This window comes from Muscardinus avellanarius, assembly GCF_963383645.1.
Source record: "Muscardinus avellanarius genome assembly, chromosome: 6".
Lineage (NCBI taxonomy): Eukaryota > Metazoa > Chordata > Mammalia > Rodentia > Gliridae > Muscardinus > Muscardinus avellanarius.
Window position 1 is genome coordinate 21,921,339 of NC_137791.1, and position 21,851 is coordinate 21,943,189.

The window sequence follows — 21,851 nt, forward strand, 5'->3', positions numbered from 1 at the left end:
CACCTTATCAGAATTTGTAAAATGATTTCTCCCCAGTCTGTTGTGGTCCAAGGACGGGGGTGGAAGCTGGGGGAGAATGAGAAAATGTACACATGTGTATCTCAGTTCTCTTCAGCCAGAGACTACCAGGAACACCTATAGTCTAACAAGTTGGGTCTGAAGGCAGTGTAATTCTCTGGTTGGATGTCTTTATGCATTTATGTAGCGTGGGCAGACCAGACTGAACCAAAGGCCACAGGTGGTCAGTGGCAGCCACTCATCCAGTGCGGGAGGGGGAGCTTGGCATCGTGGGCTGCACAGAGACTTTTTGTGTCACTATCTCTAAGGCACTTGCCCGAGTATTGTCATTCGATACAGATATTCTGTGAGATTATGCTCAACAGGAGAATAAAATGAACTGTGATAGACCGGCTTGTAGTAACATTAATGTCTAGCTGTGACGGATCAGTTCCAGATGCCAGGGGCTGCTTTGCTTTTCGTATATTTAAGTGTGAAAAATACATATTTATGATACAAGCTCTTATACCTTAGCGTAACTCCACTTTTTAAATGAAAGCTTACTTGTATTTTGGTGAGTACAATTTTCACAAGTATTGTCAGAAATTAAACTTCTTAGCCAGGTGCAGTGGTCCATGTCTGAAATCACAGTACTTGGGAGGCTGAGACAGGAGGATCACAGATTCAAGATCAGCCTCAGCAACTTAGTAAGACCCTCAGCAATCTAGCAAGACCTTGTTTCAAAAACAAAAATATACAAAGGACTGAAGGTGTAGTTTGGAGGTGGAATGCTCTTGCGTGCATGCTAAGGCTTGGATATCGTTTTTTTTTTTTTTTTTTTTTTTTTTTTTGGTGGTACTGGGGTTCCTGGAAGCCCTTCTACCTCCGGGCTACACTTCCAGACCTATTTTTACATTTTTATTTGGAAACAGGGTCTCCTAAACCAGCGCGCGTGGCTGGCTTCGAACCTGCGCGATCCTCCTGTCTCTGCCTCCCAAGTGCGGGGATTACAAGCGTGCGCCACCACGCCCGGCCTTGGATATAGTTTATGTCCCCAGAAGTGTGTGTGTTGGATGCGTGGTCCCCACTGTGGTAGTGTGCTAAGAGGTGGTAGAACTTTTAAGAGATGGGACCTAGTGGAAGATGGTGAGGTTTTAAGGCTGTCACCCTCAGAAGGGATTAATGTTGGTTTTGTGGAGTTAGGTCCTGAGAGAATGAGTGAATTCTAAAGAGCAAGACTGGCCCTTTGAGGTCTCTGGTTTCCTGTCTTGCTGTGTGATCTCTTCTACATCTTCTCTACCATTGCGATGCCCTGAACCATGAGACCCCTCTAGAGATGAGCAGAAGCCAGCACCGTGTTCTTGGACCTCCAGAACCATGTACTAATAAACCTTTTTTGCATATAAAGCATCCTGCTTCAAGTATTTTGTAGTAGCATCCAAAAGGACTAAAACATAGTATTTCACCAGTCTCTTAAAACTTATCACTTCAGGATGTACTTTCTCAGCCATGTCAGTAGCAGAGAATGTACTGCCATTTGAGAAACTCGTGATGCTTTTGGAGAAAGAGCAGAAAACCAGAAGACTCTTGCTTTGATCCAGGAAGGATGTGAGTGGCGGGCAGGAGCAGAGAGGGAGACCACTGTTAGAACCATTTAGAAGGCAGAGTGGATAGCAAGACTCTTGTCTTAGGGTTAGTTCTTCCATCTCTCCCCCGTTTTTATTTTTTGTTTTTTGTGATACTGAGGATTGAACCCAGAGGCATTCTACCTCTGTGCTACACTCCAGCCCTATTTTTTTTATTCTTTATTTTGAAACAGGGTCTCACTAAGCTGTGGAGGGCCTCACAAGTTGCTGAGGCTGGCTGCAAACCTGTGATCCTCTTGTCTCAGCCTCCCGAGTACTGGGATTACAGGCGTGTACCACCATGCCCAGCTGACATCTCTTATTTTGGATCTGAACATACAACTGAATTTTTATCATATGTAAAATAATAAGAGTTTTTTTTTTGGTGTGACAGTTGTTCTCTCTATAAAGTTAAGTTTTTTTTGGTTGTTTTTTTTGGTGCTGGCAGTTGAACGCAGGGGCATTCTACCTCCGAGCCACCCCCCCCCCCAGCCTGAATTTTATCTTTTTAATTATTCTTTATTTTGAAACAAGGTCCACCTAAGTTGTGGAGGGCCTCACTAAGTAGCTGAGGCTGGCCACATACCTCTTGTCTCAGCCTCCCAAGTACTAGAATTACAATCATTCGCCACCATGCCTGGTTTAAAGTTAAAATTTATTTTTCCCATGAATGCACACATGGCCCTATAGCACATTCAAAAATTTTTGCCATTTTTTTCAGATGACCTTACAGTGAAAATGAATTAAATGAACCTACAGAGATGAAAAATCTCACCCTAGATGGTGGTGGTTGAGCTAGACTTCAGAATAGTGAGGTAGAGGAAGTGTTAAAGCCCACGATGAGTTCTCTAGTTATCTTGGTTACTACCCTAATAATACCTGGAAATTAGAGGCACTGCTCTTCTTTTTAAATCCTTCTTATATGTCTGATCTGTTACTGAATTATTCATGTGCCTTTGGGAGTTACTAAAGTTCTCCATTAATCAGAACTTCAAGAACATTATGATAATCCTTAAGTGATCGATATTAATAGATTTTCCTCAGGAATTCTCTTTAACTACTTGTCACTTTAAGTATTGATCATAATTAAGGCATGTATAAATAATATATTAAGAATGAGTCCATTAATACCAAATATGTGAAAAATAATGGATTCTTTTTGAGTTGTATCATAGAGAAAATTTTAGCTTAGATGGACCCTTTTTAAAATTTTGTGTGGTATTAGGGGTTTCATGAACCTAGGGGCCTTCTACCCTTAAGCTACATGCCCAGCCTTATTTTATTTTTTATTTTGAAAAAGGTTCTCATTAAGTTGCCGAGGACCTCACTAGATTGCCAAGGCTGGCCTTGACCCTGCGAGTCTTCTCTCTCAGCCTCCCAAGTACTGGGATTACAGTGGTGGTACCACCATTCCCGGCAGCCATCTTATCTTGTACATCAGAAACTTGAGACTAAAAAAATTGGATGACTTTTGAGTATCCTGAAAGAAAAATTATGGTATCCTGGCATATAATTTGGGAACTTAAAAACAAACTAGCAATCATTGATTAGCCTTAGTTGACAAAGAGACTAAATCTTATGTTATACTTAGTACAAATTAAGCAGGTTTTATGACCAGTGAACACAGCATTTTACCTACATAATTCCCTCTCCTATATAAATCGATAAAGAAAAGGTTGTCTATTTAAACTTTTGAAGTATTTTAAGTTTACATTCCTTAAAAAAAAAAAAAAGAGCCCAAGTCTCTGAGGTGTGTTTCTTTGAGTTGCCAAAGCTCCCCTTCACTCTTGCAGTGTTCCATTCGTTGAGCAAGTGATTGTCTAACAACATCACTGGCCAGTTACGTGTAGATGAGGTGGTATCATTCATTAAGACTGAAATCTGTAATTGGAAGAAAATAACTTTTATTTCTCCATATGAATATATTGTTTTGTGTTATAGTTATTTCACAGAAAGTTTTTTTTTAAACCCATAAATTAGTGAATAGGCTCTTGGTACTAAGAAATATTAATTATTGTGTTATAGTTATTTCTAACAGAAAGGTTTTTTTAAAACCCATAAATTAGTGAATAGGCTCTTGGTACTAAGAAATATTAATTAATTAGTATTAATTACTTTTGATACCAGGGATTGAACCCAGCCTTCTACTTCTGAGCTACACCCCAGACTTATTTATTTATTTATTCATTTATTATTTACTTACTTATTTTTGCAGAACTGGGGGTTGACACCAGGGGCATTCTACCTCTGAGTTATACCCCTAGCTGATTTATTTATTTATTTATTTATTTATTTATTTAGAGGGTTTGGGGATGGAACCCAAGGGCATTCGATCTCCAAGCTACACCCCCTGCCCTATTTTTCATTTTTTATTTTGAAAAAGGGTCTCACTAAGTTACGGAGGACCTCACTAAGTAGCTGAGGCCTTCTGTGAACCGTGATCCTCTGGTCTCAGCCTCCCAAATGCTGGAATTACAAGCATGCACCACCATGTCCAGCTTTTATTTTTTATTTTGAAACAGGGTCTCACTAAGTTGCAGAGGGCCTCACTCAGTAGCTTGCACCTGTGATCCTCCTGTCTCAGCCTCCTAAATAATGGGATTATAAACAAGTGCCACCACCCCAGCTTTTATTTTTTATTTTTATTTTATTTTTTTTTGGTACTGAGGATTGAATCTAGATTTCTTTCACCTTTGGCCCATCTTTATTTTATTTCTTATTTGGAAACAGGGTTTCACTAGGTTGATAAAGAGTCTCACCAGCCCGGTGTGGTGGCGCACGCTTATAATCCCCGCGCTTGGGAGGCTGAGACAGGAGGATTGCGCAGGTTTGAAGCCAGCCTCAGCTGGCTTAACAGACCCTGTTTCCAAATAAAATATAAAATAGGTCTGGGAGTGTGGCCCAGAGGTAGAAGGCCCCTGGGTTCCCCAGTACTCCAAAAAAAAAAAAAAAAAAGTCTCACAACTTGCTGAGGCTGTCCTTGAACCTGAGATCCTTCTGTCTCAACCTCCCAAGTACAGGAATTACAGGTGTGCTCCATCATGCCCGGATTATTTATTTGGTTTCAAAACATGGCCTTGCTAGGTTGCTGAGAGTCTTGTCACATTGCTGAGGCTTTCTTGGAACCTGCAATCCTCCTGTCTCAGCCTCCCAAGTACTGGGATTACAGGTCGTGCTATCACACACCGCTAGAGATATTTAAAATTGAGCTGATTCAGCTATTTTACTTTATAGCTAATAAAACTCAGAATGAAAGTGTGGAAAACTGAATTATCCAAGGTGATGTGCTTTATCCAAATAAAACCCAGATCTTGCTCTAATCTCTTGGTGTAGTACTTTTCATTTTATAATCCATGTTATCTTCTGAAAAGCAGTCTAGATACTGTTTAAAGACAGGGAGATGGGTTAGCACCAAAGGGAAAGGATGCAGTGCCTCCCTCCCCTTTCAGTGAACCTGAGCTCAGCTGTTCACTTAGTGGGTTTCAAGTAACTCTTCTTACACTGGGCGTGGTGACGCACGCTTGTAATCCCTGCGCTTGGGAGGCTGAGACAGGAGGACCATGTAGGTTCAAAGCCAGCCTCAGCTACTTAGTGAGGCTCTCAGCAACTTTGTGAGACCCTGTGTCCAGATAAAATATAAAATAGGTTGAGGTGGCTGGGCGTGGTGGCGCACGCTTGTAATCCCAGCATTCGGGAGGCTGAGACCTGGAGGATCGCGGTTCGTGGACAGCCTCAGTTACTTAGTGAGGCCCTCTGCAACTCACTGAGACCCGGTTTCAAAATAAAGAATAAAATATAGGGCTGGGAGTGTAGCTCGGAGGTCAAATGCTCCTGGGTTCCATCCCCAGACCTGCAAAAAAAAAAAAAAAAAAAAAAAGGTTGAGGTGCAGCCCAGAGGTAGAAGGCCCCTGGCTTCCATCCTCAGAAACACGCGTGCACACACACACACACACACACACACACACACACACACACACACACACAAACCAAGTAGCTCTTTTTCAGATAGAATTTGCCTGTGACAGGGATAACCATGCTGACAAAGTTAATTTTTGCTTCTTAGGTGAGAGTTACGTGTGTGCATCCAACGAACCATTTCGAAAAGTCGATTACACCAAAAACATTAATCCGAACTGGTCGGTGAACATCAAGGGCGGGCCGAGCCGCGGGGCCGCCGCCGCCTCCGGGAGAAGTGAACTGAAGGAGAGCAAAGACTTCATCAAACCCAAGCTGGTGACCGTGATCCGGAGCGGCGTGAAGCCGCGCAAGGCCGTGCGCATCCTCCTCAACAAGAAGACGGCCCATTCCTTCGAGCAGGTTTTAACAGACATCACCGAAGCCATTAAACTGGACTCAGGGGTGGTCAAGAGGCTGTGCACCCTGGACGGGAAGCAGGTAAGGGCCTTGGCTCACCACCTCCCAGCGGTGAGACGTGCGACGAAAGTAAGCAGTGTGCTGAAAACAGAGAGAGTGTGTGTGTGTGTGTGTGTGTGTGTGTGTGTGTGTGTGTTGGCCTTTATTGTAAAACAGTTAAGTGGCTTGTATCTCAAAAGTGCATAAATATGCAAGTGCATCATATACTCTTGCAGGTTAAGTCGAAGGAAAACGTAAATGTCTAAAATCTGTAGAAGGTTGTATGTCAAGTGGGCTGTGTGTACAACACAGCAGTTGCTGGGCGTGGTGGTCCTTGGGAGGTTAAGACTGGAGGATTGAAGGTTGAAGGCCACCCTCAGCAACTTAGCAAAACCTTGTTTCGAAATAAAACATAAAGAAAGGGCTGAGGGTATAGCATGAAGGTAGAAAGCCCCTAGGTTCAATCCCGAGTACCACAGGGGAAAAAAAAAAATAATAATGACTGTTTAGTGAGGTCCTTATTCGCTTGCATATCACAGAAAATTAAAGTTATTTAACATCTTTAGAAAAGCCTTTTCTCCTCATTTATGTATAATATGGAAAATGCATTTAAAAGAGAGTACTTTTATAGGAATATCCATGGAAGTTTCAGAGGGAAAAATGGAGGCAATTAGTCAGCACTTCTGAAAATATAAACTACGCTTGCCCAGGAAAACTCAAGTTGAATCACGGTAACTATTTATCAAGGAATCTAATGGACCAAAAACACTCGGGCGTGTTGCAAGAACACATGAATAGAAGTTTTATAAATGTTGAATTTCCCACAGATTGATTAGCATTCCTCAAAGGAAACATGTGGCTTCTGAAGTAGATTTTCCCCGGTGTCCATGAAGTTATTATTTATATTTACATCGTATGAAAAATTATTGCTTCCAACATAGTAAATCTGTATCTTCATCCTATTTTCTTCCCCCTAACATACTTAATATATTTTGAAGTGTTTGCCTCTTTTAGTTACAGAGACTGGTATAAAACACTAGTTTTCTAAGACCAGAGCTAGTTGCTAGAATATTTTCTGCAAAATTTTAGAAATACGTTCTTGGAACTAGTAGTGAAGCTCATTGGTAGAGCACATGGCTAGCATGCATAAAGTCTTGGTTTCAATCCCCAGCACAAAAATAAAAATTAAAAAAATAGGTTTTTTTTTCGACCTCTGAGCTACACCTCCTGCCCTATTTTTATTCTTTATTTTTGAATCAGGGTCTCACTAAGTTGCGGAGAACCTCACTAAGTAGCTGAGGCTATGTGCGAACCGCCATCCTTTGGTCCCAGCCTCCCGAAAGTTGGGATTACAAGTGTAACACTATGCCTGGCAAAAAAAAAAAAAAAAAAAAAAAAAATAGGTTTTAAAAATGATAGTAGAATATGGTAAGATGAGAATGTGCTAGTTAATTAAATTAGTGTATACAAGGTATGTACTAGCCTATACCAAATAGGTTCATAGTATTAATGAAAACAGATACTTTGTACAGTGGAGTTAATAGCATAGTTTAACAACAAAATTCCTTGAGATTTACTTAACATATAAGTAAAAATAAATTAGGTCAGCTGGGCTTGGTGGCGCATGCTTGTAATCCCCGTGCTTGGGAGGCTGAGACAGGAGGATTGCACAGGTTCGAAGCCAGCCTCTGCTACTTAGTGATGCTTTCAGCAACTTAGTGAGACCCTGTTTCCAAATAAAATATAAAATAGGTCTGGGAGTATAGCCCGGAGGTAGAAAGCCCCTGAGTTCTATACTCAGTACTGCAAGAAATAAAATAAATAAAAGACTCCAGACTGAATGGGCATGGGTGCACACCTCTAGTCCCAGTACTTGGAGGTTGATACAGGAGGATCACAGGTTCTAGGTCAGCTTCAGCAACTTAGCAAGAATCTGTTTTTTTAAAAAAAGAATCAAAAGGGCAGGAGGTATCGATCAGAAGTAGAATGTCCCTGGGTTCAATCCCCAGAACCACAAGAAGAAAAAAAAGAAAGAAAGAAAAAAGAAAAGAAAAAAGAGAAAAGAAAAAAAAGAATGATTAAAAAAATGCCAATAATTAAAGGTTTGCTTACTGCTAAGAAACCTTTATATATGAGACTTATAAAATAAACCGTAATAGTATAAGGATGTTAAAAAGGCATTTGGCAAAAAATTAAAAATCTATGTTCAGTTAAAGATTTAGTGGCAAATATAGAAAATCATTTTTTAACACACTAAATTTTTTTGTCCAAAATGAAAGCTAAAATATTGCTAAACAATCACAGCACTGAAAGTATTTCTATAGCAGTCAACTCCAAGACAACAGCACTAGTCATCAACATTCTTTCCCAAATTCTTCCAGATTTATATTTATAGTTTAATGTAATTTCAAGTAAGAATCTAAATGAGATTTGGGGGTGGGAAGCAGAGAATGTGCCAAAGTGATTTTAGAAGTTAATCTGGAAAAATAGGCAGAAAAATTTTGGAAATTATGATTAATGGGCTCTTCTACTACTAGATATTAAATTTTCATCCTCCTACCATACCAAAAATAAATTCCAGGTGTCTTAAAAATATAGATGTCAAAGTAAAACAAAAGAACTCAAAGAAAATATGTCAGTAGTGATGTTGAAATGGAAAAGGTTTTCCTAGGCATAAAAAGAGTGGGGAAAATCACCAAGAGGTTGATCGGTTGGACAATATAAAAATTAAACATTTTTGGATGTCAAGCAAGGATTATATGCTTTCATATTGAATTGTAATATAGTGTGAAAGTGAGGGATATAATAAAAAAGTTACTAGAAGTCAAAACAACCTATCTGAAAAGGCAGGATTATAAATAGTAAACATTAATGCATTTTTTGGAAAAATTATGCATTTGATTTTCATAGACCCAACTTTAGATTTTGCAGTTGAAATTTTTAAAAAAGTTGATTTTTGAAAGCGGTAGTTTTCTTGGTGGTGGCTGGATATAGTGCTGTAGGAGGCCATGTTGTTTTTCAAAACATCAGGTCTGTTTTTGGTTGATTTATGGTATAAGTAGAAAGAGAACTTGCCATTGTACCTTTAAAATAGCGTAAAGAATTGTTCTAGCCGGGTACTGTGGTGCTTGTCTATTATCCTACTACTTGGAAGGGTCAGACAAAAAGATCACAGGTTCGAGACCAGCCTCAGCAACTTGGCGAGGCCCAGAAACTTGGTGACAAAAATTCTTATGTTTAAGATTAATGTGATAGTGTTTTTTTGTTTTTCTTTTTTTGGTGGTAGTACTGGGAGTGGAACCCAGGGACTTTTCTACCTCTGGGCTACACTCCCAGACCTATTTTATATTTTATTTGGAAACAGGGTCTTACTAAGTTGTTGAAAGCCTCACTCAGTAGCTAAGGCTGGCTTAGAACCTGCGCCATCCTCCTGTCTCAGCCTCCCAAGCGCAGGGATTACAAACGTGCGCCACCACGCCCGCCTTTATCGTGTTCATTTTGATTCTCCCTCACACCATAAAATGATTTCTTCCTGTGGGTTTGTTAAGCTTTCTGCTTTCTAAACATTTTAAGGGCATGGTGGTACATACCTCGAATCCCAGTACATGAGAGGCTGACACTGGAAGTTTGAAGGTTCCAGGCCAGAGGTAGCCCCTGGGTTGAGTCCCCAGTACCCTCTACACACACACACACACACACACACACACACACACACACACACACACACACGGGATAGCTTTCCTTCACTACTAATGAGCTCTCCCAGGACAACATTTTACACTGCCTTACATTTTATGTTCTTTTTCTGATTACTTCCTACCCAAATTTGTTTTCACTTAAAATTAATCTGATCTTTAATACCAGGGTAGAGATTAATTATCTCCTAGGCAGTTCACCATGGACAGCCACTGACCCCATCCTGGCCCCTCTGTGAGAGTGATTTCTCTCATTGCCCCAAAAGCCTTCATGGTGGGCGCTTTCATGACCAGGTGGTGCCGTGTGCCAGCAGCATTCATGTTGTTAAAAAAAAAAAATTTTCCTCTTCATCACTTCAAATAGAGTTGTATTTTAGGATTTTGTTCCGTGTAAAGCAGTGATTCTCAACCAGTGGTGACTTTGTTCCTGGGGCCAAATGGCAATGTCTGGAGCCTGTGTTTAGATGATCCCAACCAGGGGTGTGGGGATTGAGCTGGTATCCCGTGGGTAGAGGGCCGGGATAGTTCTGACCATCCTGCCGTGCACACAACAGCCACAGAAAATTCTTTGAGGGTGTCAAGTACTAGTTGTATTGAGATTAAAAAATACTGGTTTAGAGAGGAAATGCTAAGCCGGGGGTGGTGCGCAAACCAATCATCCCAGTACTTGGGAGGCTGACTCAGAAGGATCGCAGGTTCAAGACCAGCCTCAGCCACGAAGTGAGACTTCCAGCAGCCTGTAGCCAGACCCTGTTTCAAAACAATAAGTAAAAAGAGTTAGGGGTGTGGCTCAGAGGTAGAATACCCCTGGGATCAGTCCCTAGTACCACAAAACAAAATGCTGCTATCTTGAGTATTGTCTGAGGGCTGCTGCTGTGCTAGACTGTCATGGCGCATAGTACCTGTTGCTTGGATTTCAACCTCTTTGTTTTTATTGTGTGAGGCTGAGGCACGGTTGGGTAGTGCAGCTTTAGAGGGGATCAAATAAAGACATGCCAAGTGGTTTTACACATATTTAAAGTGAAGTATGGGGGCTTATGATTTAATCTTGTGTTTTCAAGTATTAAATGCTTAAAAGTAATTTCATGCTTATTTATTTTTAAAATATTCAGTCCATGTGTTCATAAGCGGGATGGCTAGAAAAAGTGACCTGTAAAAAGAAGTCATGACTATTCCCTTCATTTTTTGCTTGCAATTAATTTATATTCAAAGCTTCATTTAAATGTCTTTTTTTAAAAAAAAAACACAACCTTAAGCTTTTAATTTTAAAGGGATTCCATAGGAAAAGACATCTTTAAAAATTTTCTGAAAGCCAGAGTGACTTTCTTATAATAAATTGCAGTGAGGAGAGTGCTTTCAAAAATTTCTTTATTCTATTAAGGGACTGAAAGGTCCAAATATAGCTTTTGGCCACATGTGTAAGAGATTCTAGCTTTTAGCATTCCCAGAAACAGTGTTTTAACATAAAAGAAACATATTTTGTGGAATTTAAAGCAAGTTGATTCTTGTCATGGGCAGAGGCAAAACAGACTCCCGAAATTGCTTGCAGTTGGTGCTATGGGGGGAAAACGCTTCCAGACTCCGGGACCACTGCCAGCCGCAGGGTGCCACGAGCATCCTCCGTGGGGAACGCGGCGGCCCGCGCAGTGCCGCCATCGGACTCCATCAGGCTTCCTGGAGTTTGGGAAGTCGCCATCTTCTTAATCAGCGGATTGATTTCAGGGAGACCATGACATAAATAATGTTTTGTACCTTCTCTGGACTCACGTTTTCATATGGAAGTTCATTTCTTTGTAATGACCTTAACCATACTACAAGCAGCATCTTCTGAAAAATGCTCAAGATGTATTCATAAACACTTTGCATAGTTGAGTTAATCGTGACGGAATTCTTCCTTGAGTAGATGAGACACAGTTTGTATTAACTTCAACACTACTCCCCATGTGGGCATTTCCTTTTATAGATAATAGAAATCCATAAAACTCTTTTATTTTGGTAGATACGTTCACATCACCCGAGCACAGGCCCCCTGATCGATGTCAAGAGGTGGGAAATGTGTCCCGACCAGGAATTAACAGACTAAGAGCCACTGGTAGGATTTTTCAGTACAGCCGGAAGTACAGGTGGAGAGGGGACGAGAACGCTGTTTTGTCCTTTGATTACTGATGTAAAATTTACCCTGGGTTTTTAAAAAAGGGGGAGGGCTTAATTTTTTGATTTAGTGAACCTCTCTTTCCAAGGAGTGATCTGAAAAGTGTGGGGAGGAAAACATTTAGAGATCCCCTTTTTATATCTTTTTTTTTCTTTTCTTTTCTTCCTTTCTTTCTTTCTTTCTTTCTTTCTTTCTTTCTTTCTTTCTTTCTTTCTTTCTTTCTTTCTTTCTTTTATTGTGGTACTGAGGATAGAATCCAGGGGCCTTCTACCTCCAGGCTACATTCCCAGGTCTATTTTTACATTCTCTTTGGAAACAGGGTCTCGCTAAGTTGCTGAGGCTGGCTAGGAACCTGCGATCTTCCTGCCTCAGCCCCTCAAGTATTGAGATTTAAAAGCATGTGCTAAATATCTTTCTTTTTAAGTTTGTATTTTCCATTCTGATATCCACTGTAAATCAGTTTTCCCCGAGCTTAAATAATATTTCTTCCTTTTTTTTTTTTGTGGTACTGGGGTTCCTGGAAGCCCTTCTACCTCCGGGCTACACTCCCAGACCTATTTTTACATTTTTATTTGGAAACAGGGTCTCCTAAGCCAACACACGCGGCTGGCTTCGAACCTGCGCGATCCTCCTGTCTCTGCCTCCCAAGCGCGGGGATTACAAGCGTGCGCCACCACGCCTGGCTATTTCTTCCTTTTTAATGAGAAGCTGGAGGAAAGTACTGAAATCCTGTCAGGTAGTTATTTCAGTTGAAGATTAGGAGAAATGCTTAAAAGAAACAGTTTTAGCTTGCAGTAAATTATGCAATGGAAAGTGTAGGTGAGGTAAAAATGACATCACTGCAAATTCCTTTTTGCCTTCCTTTTTTTTTTTAAGCTGGAGTCCTGCATGGAGCATAAAGGTTGTGTTAAAATTAGTTTATTAAACTGAAATTTCATACACTTAACCAATTTTTGACATCAGAGGTGTACTTTTATTTTTATTTTCATTTATTTATTTATTTATTTATTTATTTATTTATTTATTTATTGGTGGTACTGGGGTTCTTAGAAGCCTTCTATCCTTGGGCTACACTCCCAGACCTATTTTTTTAAAATACTTTTTTATTTGGAAACAGGGTCTCTTAAACCAGCGCGGCTGGCTTCGAACCTGCGTGATCCTCCTGTCTCTATCCCAACCGCGGGAATTACAAGTGTGCGCCACCACGGCCGGCTTATTTTTTTTATAAATGTATTTTTTACTGATTATAATAATGGTTATGACTGTTACATATGTATCTTACAATGCTTAGAAAAATAGCTGACAGCTCGATCAGTTCATAGATAACAGCTAATGGCTTCCTCACTATGCCGGGCATCACTAACGTTTGATTAGTATTTGTCCCCAGTCTCACAATACCTTTAGAGTTAGGTACTCGCTTGGTGGGGTGGTACACACCTGTAAACCCAGGACTTGGGAGGCTGAGGCAGGAGGATCGCAAGTTTGCAGCCAACCTCAGCAAGGCCCCTGAAACTTAGTGAGGCCCTGTTTCCAAAGAAAAAAATAAAATAGGGCTGGGGGTGTAGCTCAGAGGTAGAATGCCCCTGACACTTCACTCTCTAGTAACTTACACACACACACACACACACACACACACACACACACACACACACACACACGTATTCTCATTTCATAGTAAGAAGAATGAAGCAAAGAGGGGACAGGGTGTGGGAGCGGGGCTTCCCACCAGGAGGTGAGACCCTGGAGCCCCTGTTCATGCAGCTCAATGAGACCCTGCTTCAAAATAAAGAATAAAAAATAGGGCTGGGGCTGTAGCTTGGAGGAGAATGCCCCTGGGTTCCATCCCCAGTACCAAAAAAACAAAAATCAAAAAACAAAAACAACCTGCGCTACCACGCCCAGCTCCTCTAATACTGTATTTCTATGTATACATTTCTTAAATTGAAAACTGCCCAAATAAAATAAATACATTTTCATTGGAAAAATTCAGACAAGTCAGAAATTCAGAGTGAAACCTTCCCTTCTTCTTCAACTCCACTCTACTACCTTCTTTTATCTTTCTTTTTTTTTTTTTTTTTTGGTGGTGTTGGGGGTTGAACTTGGGCCATTCTGCCTCCAAGAAACACTCCCAGCTCTATTTTGTTTTTTTCTTTGGAAAACAGAGTCTTGCTAGGCTGCTGAGAGCCATGCTAATTGCAGAAGCTGGCCTTGAACCTGCGATCCCAAGTACTGGGATTACAGGCCTGTGCTACCATACCCAGAGCCCACTTTACTTCTTAAAGGGAACCATTAACAACAGTTTTGTTAATGTGATTAAGATATACAGGTACACACTGTTTTCATGTAACAATGTGTGTTACTAGGCATTGAACCTAGAGGTGGTCTACCTCTAAGCTATACCCCAACCCTTTTTATTTTGAAACAGGGTTTCACTAAAGTTGCTGAGGCAACTTAGACCCTGTTTCCAAATAAAGTATAAAATAGGTCTGAAAGTATAGCCCGGAGGTAGAAAGCCCCTATTGAGTTTTTGAGTTGTTTCCAGTTTTTTCTTACTGTCTGCAGATTTTAACATGCTTAGCTCTTTGGTTTTTTTTGTTTGTTTGTTTGTTTGTTTTGTTTTGTTTTAGGTGGGTTACTAGAAGAGATTTTTAGGTATTTTGGGGTTTGAGAGAGATTATCAAAGCTACAGATAAAAAGTTGTCGTCGTTGGCAAAGCTACAGGCATGTGGCCCAGTATTTTGTAGCTGGAAGAGACTTGGAAATAAAACAGATCTGACATCTAGGTTCAAAGTATAACCATAATATGTTGCATAGAATAATGAATATTTTGTGAAATTCCTGTTGTGTACATTGAGGCTCATGTGTATTCCTCTTACCATCTCTACCTTGCTACTTTCTTTTCTAGAAACTAGCTTAAGTGTGTAAGTTTTATGCCCAAAACCAAATGTTGGGTTTATTTAGTAATCCTGCTTAGTAGGAAAAAATTTTTTAAGCAAGTAATCTATATTATGGTGCTTTGCCATCCAAATATTCAACTAGCCCGGCATGGTGGCGCACGCTTGTAATCCCCGTGCTTGGGAGGCGGAGACAGGAGGATCGCGCAGGTTCCAAGCTAGCCGCGCGTGCTGGCTTAGGAGACCCTGTTTCCAAATATAAAATGTAAAAATAGGTCTGGGAGTGTAGCCCGGAGGTAGAAGGGCTTCCAGGAACCCCAGTACCACACACACACACACACACACAAATAAATAAATAAATGTTCAACTAAGTGTTTGCTTTATAACTTTTGCCTGGATGCCAAAAAATATTGGAGTTTAAGTGGTGTTGTGCTTTGTGCCATTCTAACTCAGACCTGAGTTAAGGAGGTAATAGATAACTTGTAATAGACACTTTGTGACATTAATTGATTGCTTTCAGTTATGGCTAACTTTTGGATTTGTTTTGTGCTTTTGTATCTTATCTTGAATGCCCACTGGTAGCAATTTCTACATATATGTATATATGTAATATAAAATATTATTTCACATGCTTTATTAGATTCCATGTAACGGTCATGTTATCATTGTGCCTTATTGTTGAAAACAAGTACAGATGCAAAGTCAGTGCAGTTTTTTTTTTTTTTTTAATGTGTATGTTTGTGTGTGTTTTATGTGTGAGGTGCTCAGGATTGAAATCAGGGGCTTTCTACATAGGAGCTACACCTGTGCCCTTTTTTTTTTCTTTTTTTTTTCTTTCTTTTTTTTTTTTTTTTTGGTGGTACTGGGGTTTCTGGAAGCCCTTCTACCTCCGGGCTACACTCCCAGAACTATTTTATATTTTTATGTGGAAATAGGGTCTCTTAAGCCAGCAAAGCTGGCTTCTAACCTGCGCGATCCTCCTGTCTCCGCCTCCCAAGTGCAGGGATTACAAGCGTGCACCACCACGCCTGGCGTTATTTTTTTATTTTGAAACAGGGTCTTACAAAGTTGCTGAGAGCCTTGCTGTGTTGCTAAGGATGTCCTTGAACCTGTGATTCTCCTGTCTGTCTCCCAAGTAATGGGATTACAGGCATGTACTATCATGCCCGGCTTGGGATGGTATTTAGAATGTATAACTGAATCAAATTATTTAGTCTGGCTTGCTTATTTATTTATTTATTTATTTATTTATTTATTTATTTATTGTACAGGATCTAACTATGTTGCCCAGGCTGGCCTTAAACTACAGGCCCTTCTGCTTCAGCCTCCCTGGCTTTTTAGTTTAGCTTTTTAATTTCATACATGAGAAGTGTTTGGAGCCTCGTGGTAGCTTTTGAGAACCTGTTGAAATCTGAGATTCTTCTCTTCCAAGTGTTTTACTTGGAAGATGAAAAGAATTCGGATCCAGAATTTTGCATATAATCAGCCAGTTCATGAGTAACAGATCACTGTGCAGTTTCGGAGCCTACGCCTTGACCTCTGACTGTCTTCCCTTCCGCTGAGGAGAGCACTTATTTTCAGTCTTTTTGCCATTGATTTTCTAGAGGTCACAGGTTCAGCTTGACCAGGCATGTCCACATGATTAGGGTGCTGCCTCAGCGGAGAGGAATTAACTGAACCTAAATAAAAATTTACTTCACGGAGAAAAATAGGCCATATTTGCTCTTTCAGTCATCCTGAGTCAGTTTCCAGATTTAAAAATTAACCTCATACATTTGCTATTGTTTTTTTTTTTTAATAAAGAAGCTCATCACACTTAAAACAGCAGGCCAGCTTTCATGAATCTTCTCCCTGTATATTTTTAGGGCGTTTAATTGTAGTGTGGTGCAGCTGCCAGACCTGGCACCAAGTGCTGCGAGCTCGGGAGTCATTAGGCGCCCGCCCCCATACAAGTTTAGTTTTCTGAGCCCGAGGACTGTTAGCAATGACTCAACGCCTACCCAGAAGGAGCATGCCATTTTTTCTTGTGCATTCCAGGTCCTCCTTACAATTTGCAAGAAGGTTTTATTTAAAACTTTCTTTTTATGTTTTATAGCGGTTTATGGCAGGCTTCTCTAAATGTGAGCATAAAGACATTTGATTATATTTAAAAATATTGTTCTTTTAGTTTGCCCACATGCTAAGTCATTAAGATGACATTTTAAGTATGAGAGTTATGGAGGATATTTAGGTGTCTGTGTATGGGTACTCCCTGAAACTGTTACCCACCCAGTTGTGTTTCTGAAGGATTAATTTTATTAAACATTTCATCTTTAGTAGTCTTTTTGCTACATATTTTGTGTGTGTGTTAAAACATTATAATTGGTACAGGCTATTTTGAAAACACAATTTGAAATGATGGGGTTTTTTTGTTTTGTTTTTTGTGGGTCTGGGGATGGAACCCAGGGGCATTCGACCGACCTCTGAGCTATACCTCCAGCCCTATTTGTTATTCTTTATTTTGAAACAGGGTCTCACTAACTTGCAGAGAGCCTCACTAAGTAGCTGAGGCTGTCCACGAACCGCGATCCTCTGGTCTCAGCCTCCCTAATTCAATCCTCCGGTTTCTGCCTCACAAATACTGGAATTACAAGCATGTGCCGACACGCCCCGGCACATACTGTATCTATCTATCTATCTTTCTTTCTTTCTTTCTTTCTTTCTTTCTTTCTTTCTTTCTTTCTTTCTTTCTTTCTTTATTATGGTACTGAGGATGGAACCCAGGGGTATTGTACCTCTGAGCCACACCTTCAGCCCTATTTTGTCATCTTCTTAGTTTTGAAAGGGTCTCACTGAGTTGCAAAGGGCCTCGCTAAGTAGCTGAGGCTGTCTGTGAACCGCAATCCTCCAGTCTCTGCCTTCTGAATGCTGGGATGGCAAACCTGAGCCACCATAAACCGGGCGTGGTGGCACACGCTTGTGATCCCAGCATTCGGGAGCCTGAGACAGGAGGATCGCGGTTCGCCGACAGCCTCAGCTACTTAGCGAGGCCCTTTGCAACTCAGTGAGACCCTGTTTCAAAATAAAGAATAAAAAAAGGAAAAGAAAAGAAAATCAAAGAATAAAAAATAGGGCTGGGAGTATAGCTCGGTGGTAGAATGCCTCTGGGTTCCATCCCTGGTACCACAAAAAAAGAGATCAGTTTTGTTATTTTATAATTATTCCTAATTATTTTCCAGAAATTTGCATGCATCATGGTTACTTACTCACTTACTTACTTAGACTTGGCTCTGAATAGCTTCCAAAAATTATAGGGTGACACCTTCAGGGATATTCAAAGGCTATGATGTACAATCTAACACACTCCTAAAACTGTACATACTATTTTGAGTCAATGTTTGATAAATGAGAAAGCAGAATTCCAAACCGTGTCTGTTGTAATCCTAGTACTCGGGAAATTGAGACAGGATCGCAGATGGGAGGGGCCAGAGCATGGTAATTTAGGGAGACTGTTTCAAAATAAAAAGTAAAAAGTGCTACTGATGGAACTCAGAGGTAGAACGCTCCTGGGTTCAATAATCTCCAATGGTACTCGCACAAAATCCAAAACAATATTGTATCTACCCTATATTTGTAACTGTCTAAACACGTAGGGAAATACTACAAAATAATATGAAAAATAAAAACAATTTTTGTCTTAGTTGATGAAGTTGTAGGTAACTCTTCTGAAACACCTTTATTGCTACAGTTATACAATAAATTAAAGTCAATATCAAGGTTATTTTGGACACTATCAAAGTGATTCGATATTTGGAGAGTAGAGCGGTAAACTAAACTTCAATCTTTATTGGAATTTTGCCCGTTGAGCTACTTATAAGCCATTCTTACACTCTTGTGAGTAGTGGGCTATGATAAGATGGAAGTGATTTTTGACTAGTAAGAAGCTAGTTCATTCCAAGTTTAATATTTTGTGCCTACTTCTCACTCATCGTTCTACTGGATACTTGAGTTTAAATAAAACAAGATCTCTGCTCTTGAGGAACTCTTGTAGTGAGGGACAGACACAAGAACTAATGATTGCAAGACAGGGTGGTTCTGTAAAAGGTCAGGGGAGATGCAGGGAGCGTCAAAGAAGGGGATGCTAACTCTTCCTAGAGCCATCAAGAGTTCTTCACAGAGGCAGCGACAAGTTTATTAAAGGTATTCCAGAGCCGGGTGTGGTGGCGCAGGCATGTAATCCCAGCATTTGGGAGGCTGAGTCAGGAGGATAGAGGTTTGCAGACAGCCTCGGCTACTTAGTGAGGCCCTTTGCAACTCAGTGAGACCCTGTTTAAAAATAAAAGGGTATTCCAGCTGGAGGAATGACATGTTTTAATGTGGAGCTTTATTTTGAAGGAGCATCTTAGGTGATAGAATTTGTTTCTTGTTTTTTTTCTTTTTGGTGTGTGTGTGTGTTGGGGGTGTTACTGGATATTGAACCAAGGGATTATTTTTACCTCTTAGCTATACTCCTGGACTTTCTAATATTTTATTCTGAAAAGGGTTTTAATAAATTGCCGAGGGTCTCTTCAGTGTGCTGAGGCTGGCCGCAAACCTGAGGTCCTCCGTGTATCACCACACTCGGCCTGGACCGTGGATTACTGACCTTTAATATTTTATGGTCTTTTCCATTTTAAAATATATTTTAACTTTTTACTTTGAAATTGCTTTTGACTTACAAAAAAAAGTACAAATTGTACGTAGAGATTCCATGTACCCTTCCATCCAGCCTCCCCAAAGTTAAAAACTTCCATAAACACAGCATGATTATCTAAATGAGGAAATTGATGGAGACATACTATTAGTTAACCTTTATTTTATTTATTTATTTATTTATTTATTTATTTATTTATTTATTTATTTATTTATTTTGATGGTACTGGGGTTCCTGGAAGCCCTTCTACCTCCGGGCTACACTCCCAGACCTATTTTATACTTTTATTTGGAAACAGGGTCTCTTAAGCCAGCGCGGCTGACTTCGAACCTGCGCGATCCTCCTGTCTCCGCCTCCCAAGCGCGGGGATTACAAGCGTGCGCCAACACGCCCGGCATTAGTTAACCTTTAGATTCTGAGAGAGAGAGAGAGAGAGAGAGAGAGAGAGAGAGAGAGAGAGAGAGACAGACAGACAGACAGACAGACAGACAGACAGACACAGACAGAGAGAGAGGCAGACATTCAGGATTAAGTCTAGGGGCATTCTACCTCTGAGCTATACCCCCAGCCCTTTGTATTTTTTATTTTGAAACAGGGTCATTAAGTTGATGAGCCTGGCCTCCAACTTGCAGTCCTCCTGTCTCAGCCTCCCAAGTACTGGTATTATAAGTGGTGCCGATCATATTTGAATTTACCAGTGATGTCATCAATGTCCTTTTTCTAGCTCAGGATTCTTTTTTTTTTTTTTTTTTTTTGGTGGTACTGGGGTTCCTGGAAGCCCTTCTACCTCTGGGCTACACTCCCATACCTATTTTCTGTATTTTTGAAACAGGGTCTCTTAAGCCAGCACGGCTGGCCTCGATCCTCCTGCCTCTGCCTCCCAAGCGCAGGGATTACAAGCGTGCGCCACCACGCCCGGCCCTCTAGCTCAGGATTCTGTCAGGATCCCACGCTGCGCTGCTTGCCCTGTCTCCTTGGTTTCCGACTTGGCCCCCAGCCTGTCTCTGCCTCTCATGGTCTTGAGGAGTTGACAGTTCCCTTCTTGTGTTTCCTGGTGTTCTCCGGTGGTTGCAGTGTGGGTGTGTATTTTTGCTAAGAACGCTACAGAAGTTATGTTGTTTCCTTCCCGGTACCTCAAATCTGTAGTCTCATGAATCAGTATTTTGTTACTGGTGAGGTTCTTGGTGATCACTTGGTTGTCTGGTGTGTGTGTGTGTGTGTGTGTGTGTGTGTGTGTGTGTGTGAGAGAGAGAGAGAGAGAGAGAGAGAGACAGACAGACAGACAGACAGACAGAGACAGGCAGGCAGGCAGACAGAGGATTGAACACAGGGACATCACACCTCCGGCTATCTTTGAGCTAAATATGCTGATCAGTGCCAGCAATCCAAGTACCTGGGGGCTGAATCAGGAGGATCATAGGTTTGACACCAGCCTCAGCAACTAAGTGAGGCCTCCTGCAACTTAGCGAGGCTTCGTTTCAAAAATAAATAAATAAATAAATAAATAAATAAATAAATAAATAAATAAATAAATAAATTAGGGCTGGGAGTGTAGTTCAGACGTGGAATGCTGCTGGGCCCAATCCCCAGTAAAACACAGACACACAGACACACACACACACTCTCTCTCTCTCTCTCTCTTACTATTTTTTTCCCCATGGAGATGAATAAGTGTGCTGCAGGGAGATATTTTGAGAGTGTGCAAATGTTTGTTACTTTTCCGACTTCCACCCATTGTTATCAGCGACTGATGATTCCAGTAGTAATTTTCCAATTCCATTTCTTTCTACATGTATTAGTTGGAATTCTACTCATAGGAAAAAGTCCTCTCTTTTCCCTTTTTATTGTTGTTGTTGTTATTTGTACTGGTGATTGGACCCAGGGCATTCTGTCTCTGAGCTAGACCCCCGAGTCCTTTTCATTTTCTGATTTTCACTGTGTGTGGTGTGTGCGTTAGTTATTTAGGATTGAACCCAAGGGAATTCTACCACTGAGCCACATCCCCAGCCCCTTTTATTTTTGGTTTTGAAAATGAGTCTTACTGGGTTGCTAAGAGTCTCACTACATTGCTGAGAATCTCTTCGAACTGGCAATCCTGTACCAGCCTCCCAAGTCCTGGGATTACAGGTGTGTGCCACCATGCCTGGCTCTCTCTGTTGTTGTTGTTTTTGTTTAATTTTGAAACAGGGTCTTGCTAAGTTCTGAAGAATTTACTAAATTGCTGAAGCTGGCGTCAAACCTGCAATCCTCCTGTGTCAGCCTCACGAGTCCTGGGGTTACGGGCACGTGCTCCTGTGCCGGGCATGGTGGTCTTCAGCATCCCTGCTCCCATCTATGGATGGCTCCTTTTACGTGGACACCCTTGCTTTGTTTCAAATGGAGTTGCTGTGGGTTGGGTTCTTGTACTGTGCAGCTGCAGTGGTTCTTAGGCGGGGGCAATGTTTGCCTTTGAAAAACAGTTGG

The 21,851-nt window shown here is 40.9% G+C and overlaps 1 protein-coding gene across 1 annotated transcript in view; it reads left to right on the forward strand.

Annotated features, from left to right (window-relative positions):
- DCLK2 (doublecortin like kinase 2) overlaps positions 1-21,851 on the forward strand; it is a gene marked incomplete at both ends in the record, with an annotated part of 153,542 nt that overhangs the window by 16,395 nt on the left and 115,296 nt on the right. Inside the window, one exon of the mRNA XM_080697721.1 lies at positions 5,686-6,017. Coding sequence (XP_080553847.1) covers positions 5,686-6,017 — 332 coding nt within the window. The remainder of the gene's footprint in view (positions 1-5,685; positions 6,018-21,851) is intronic.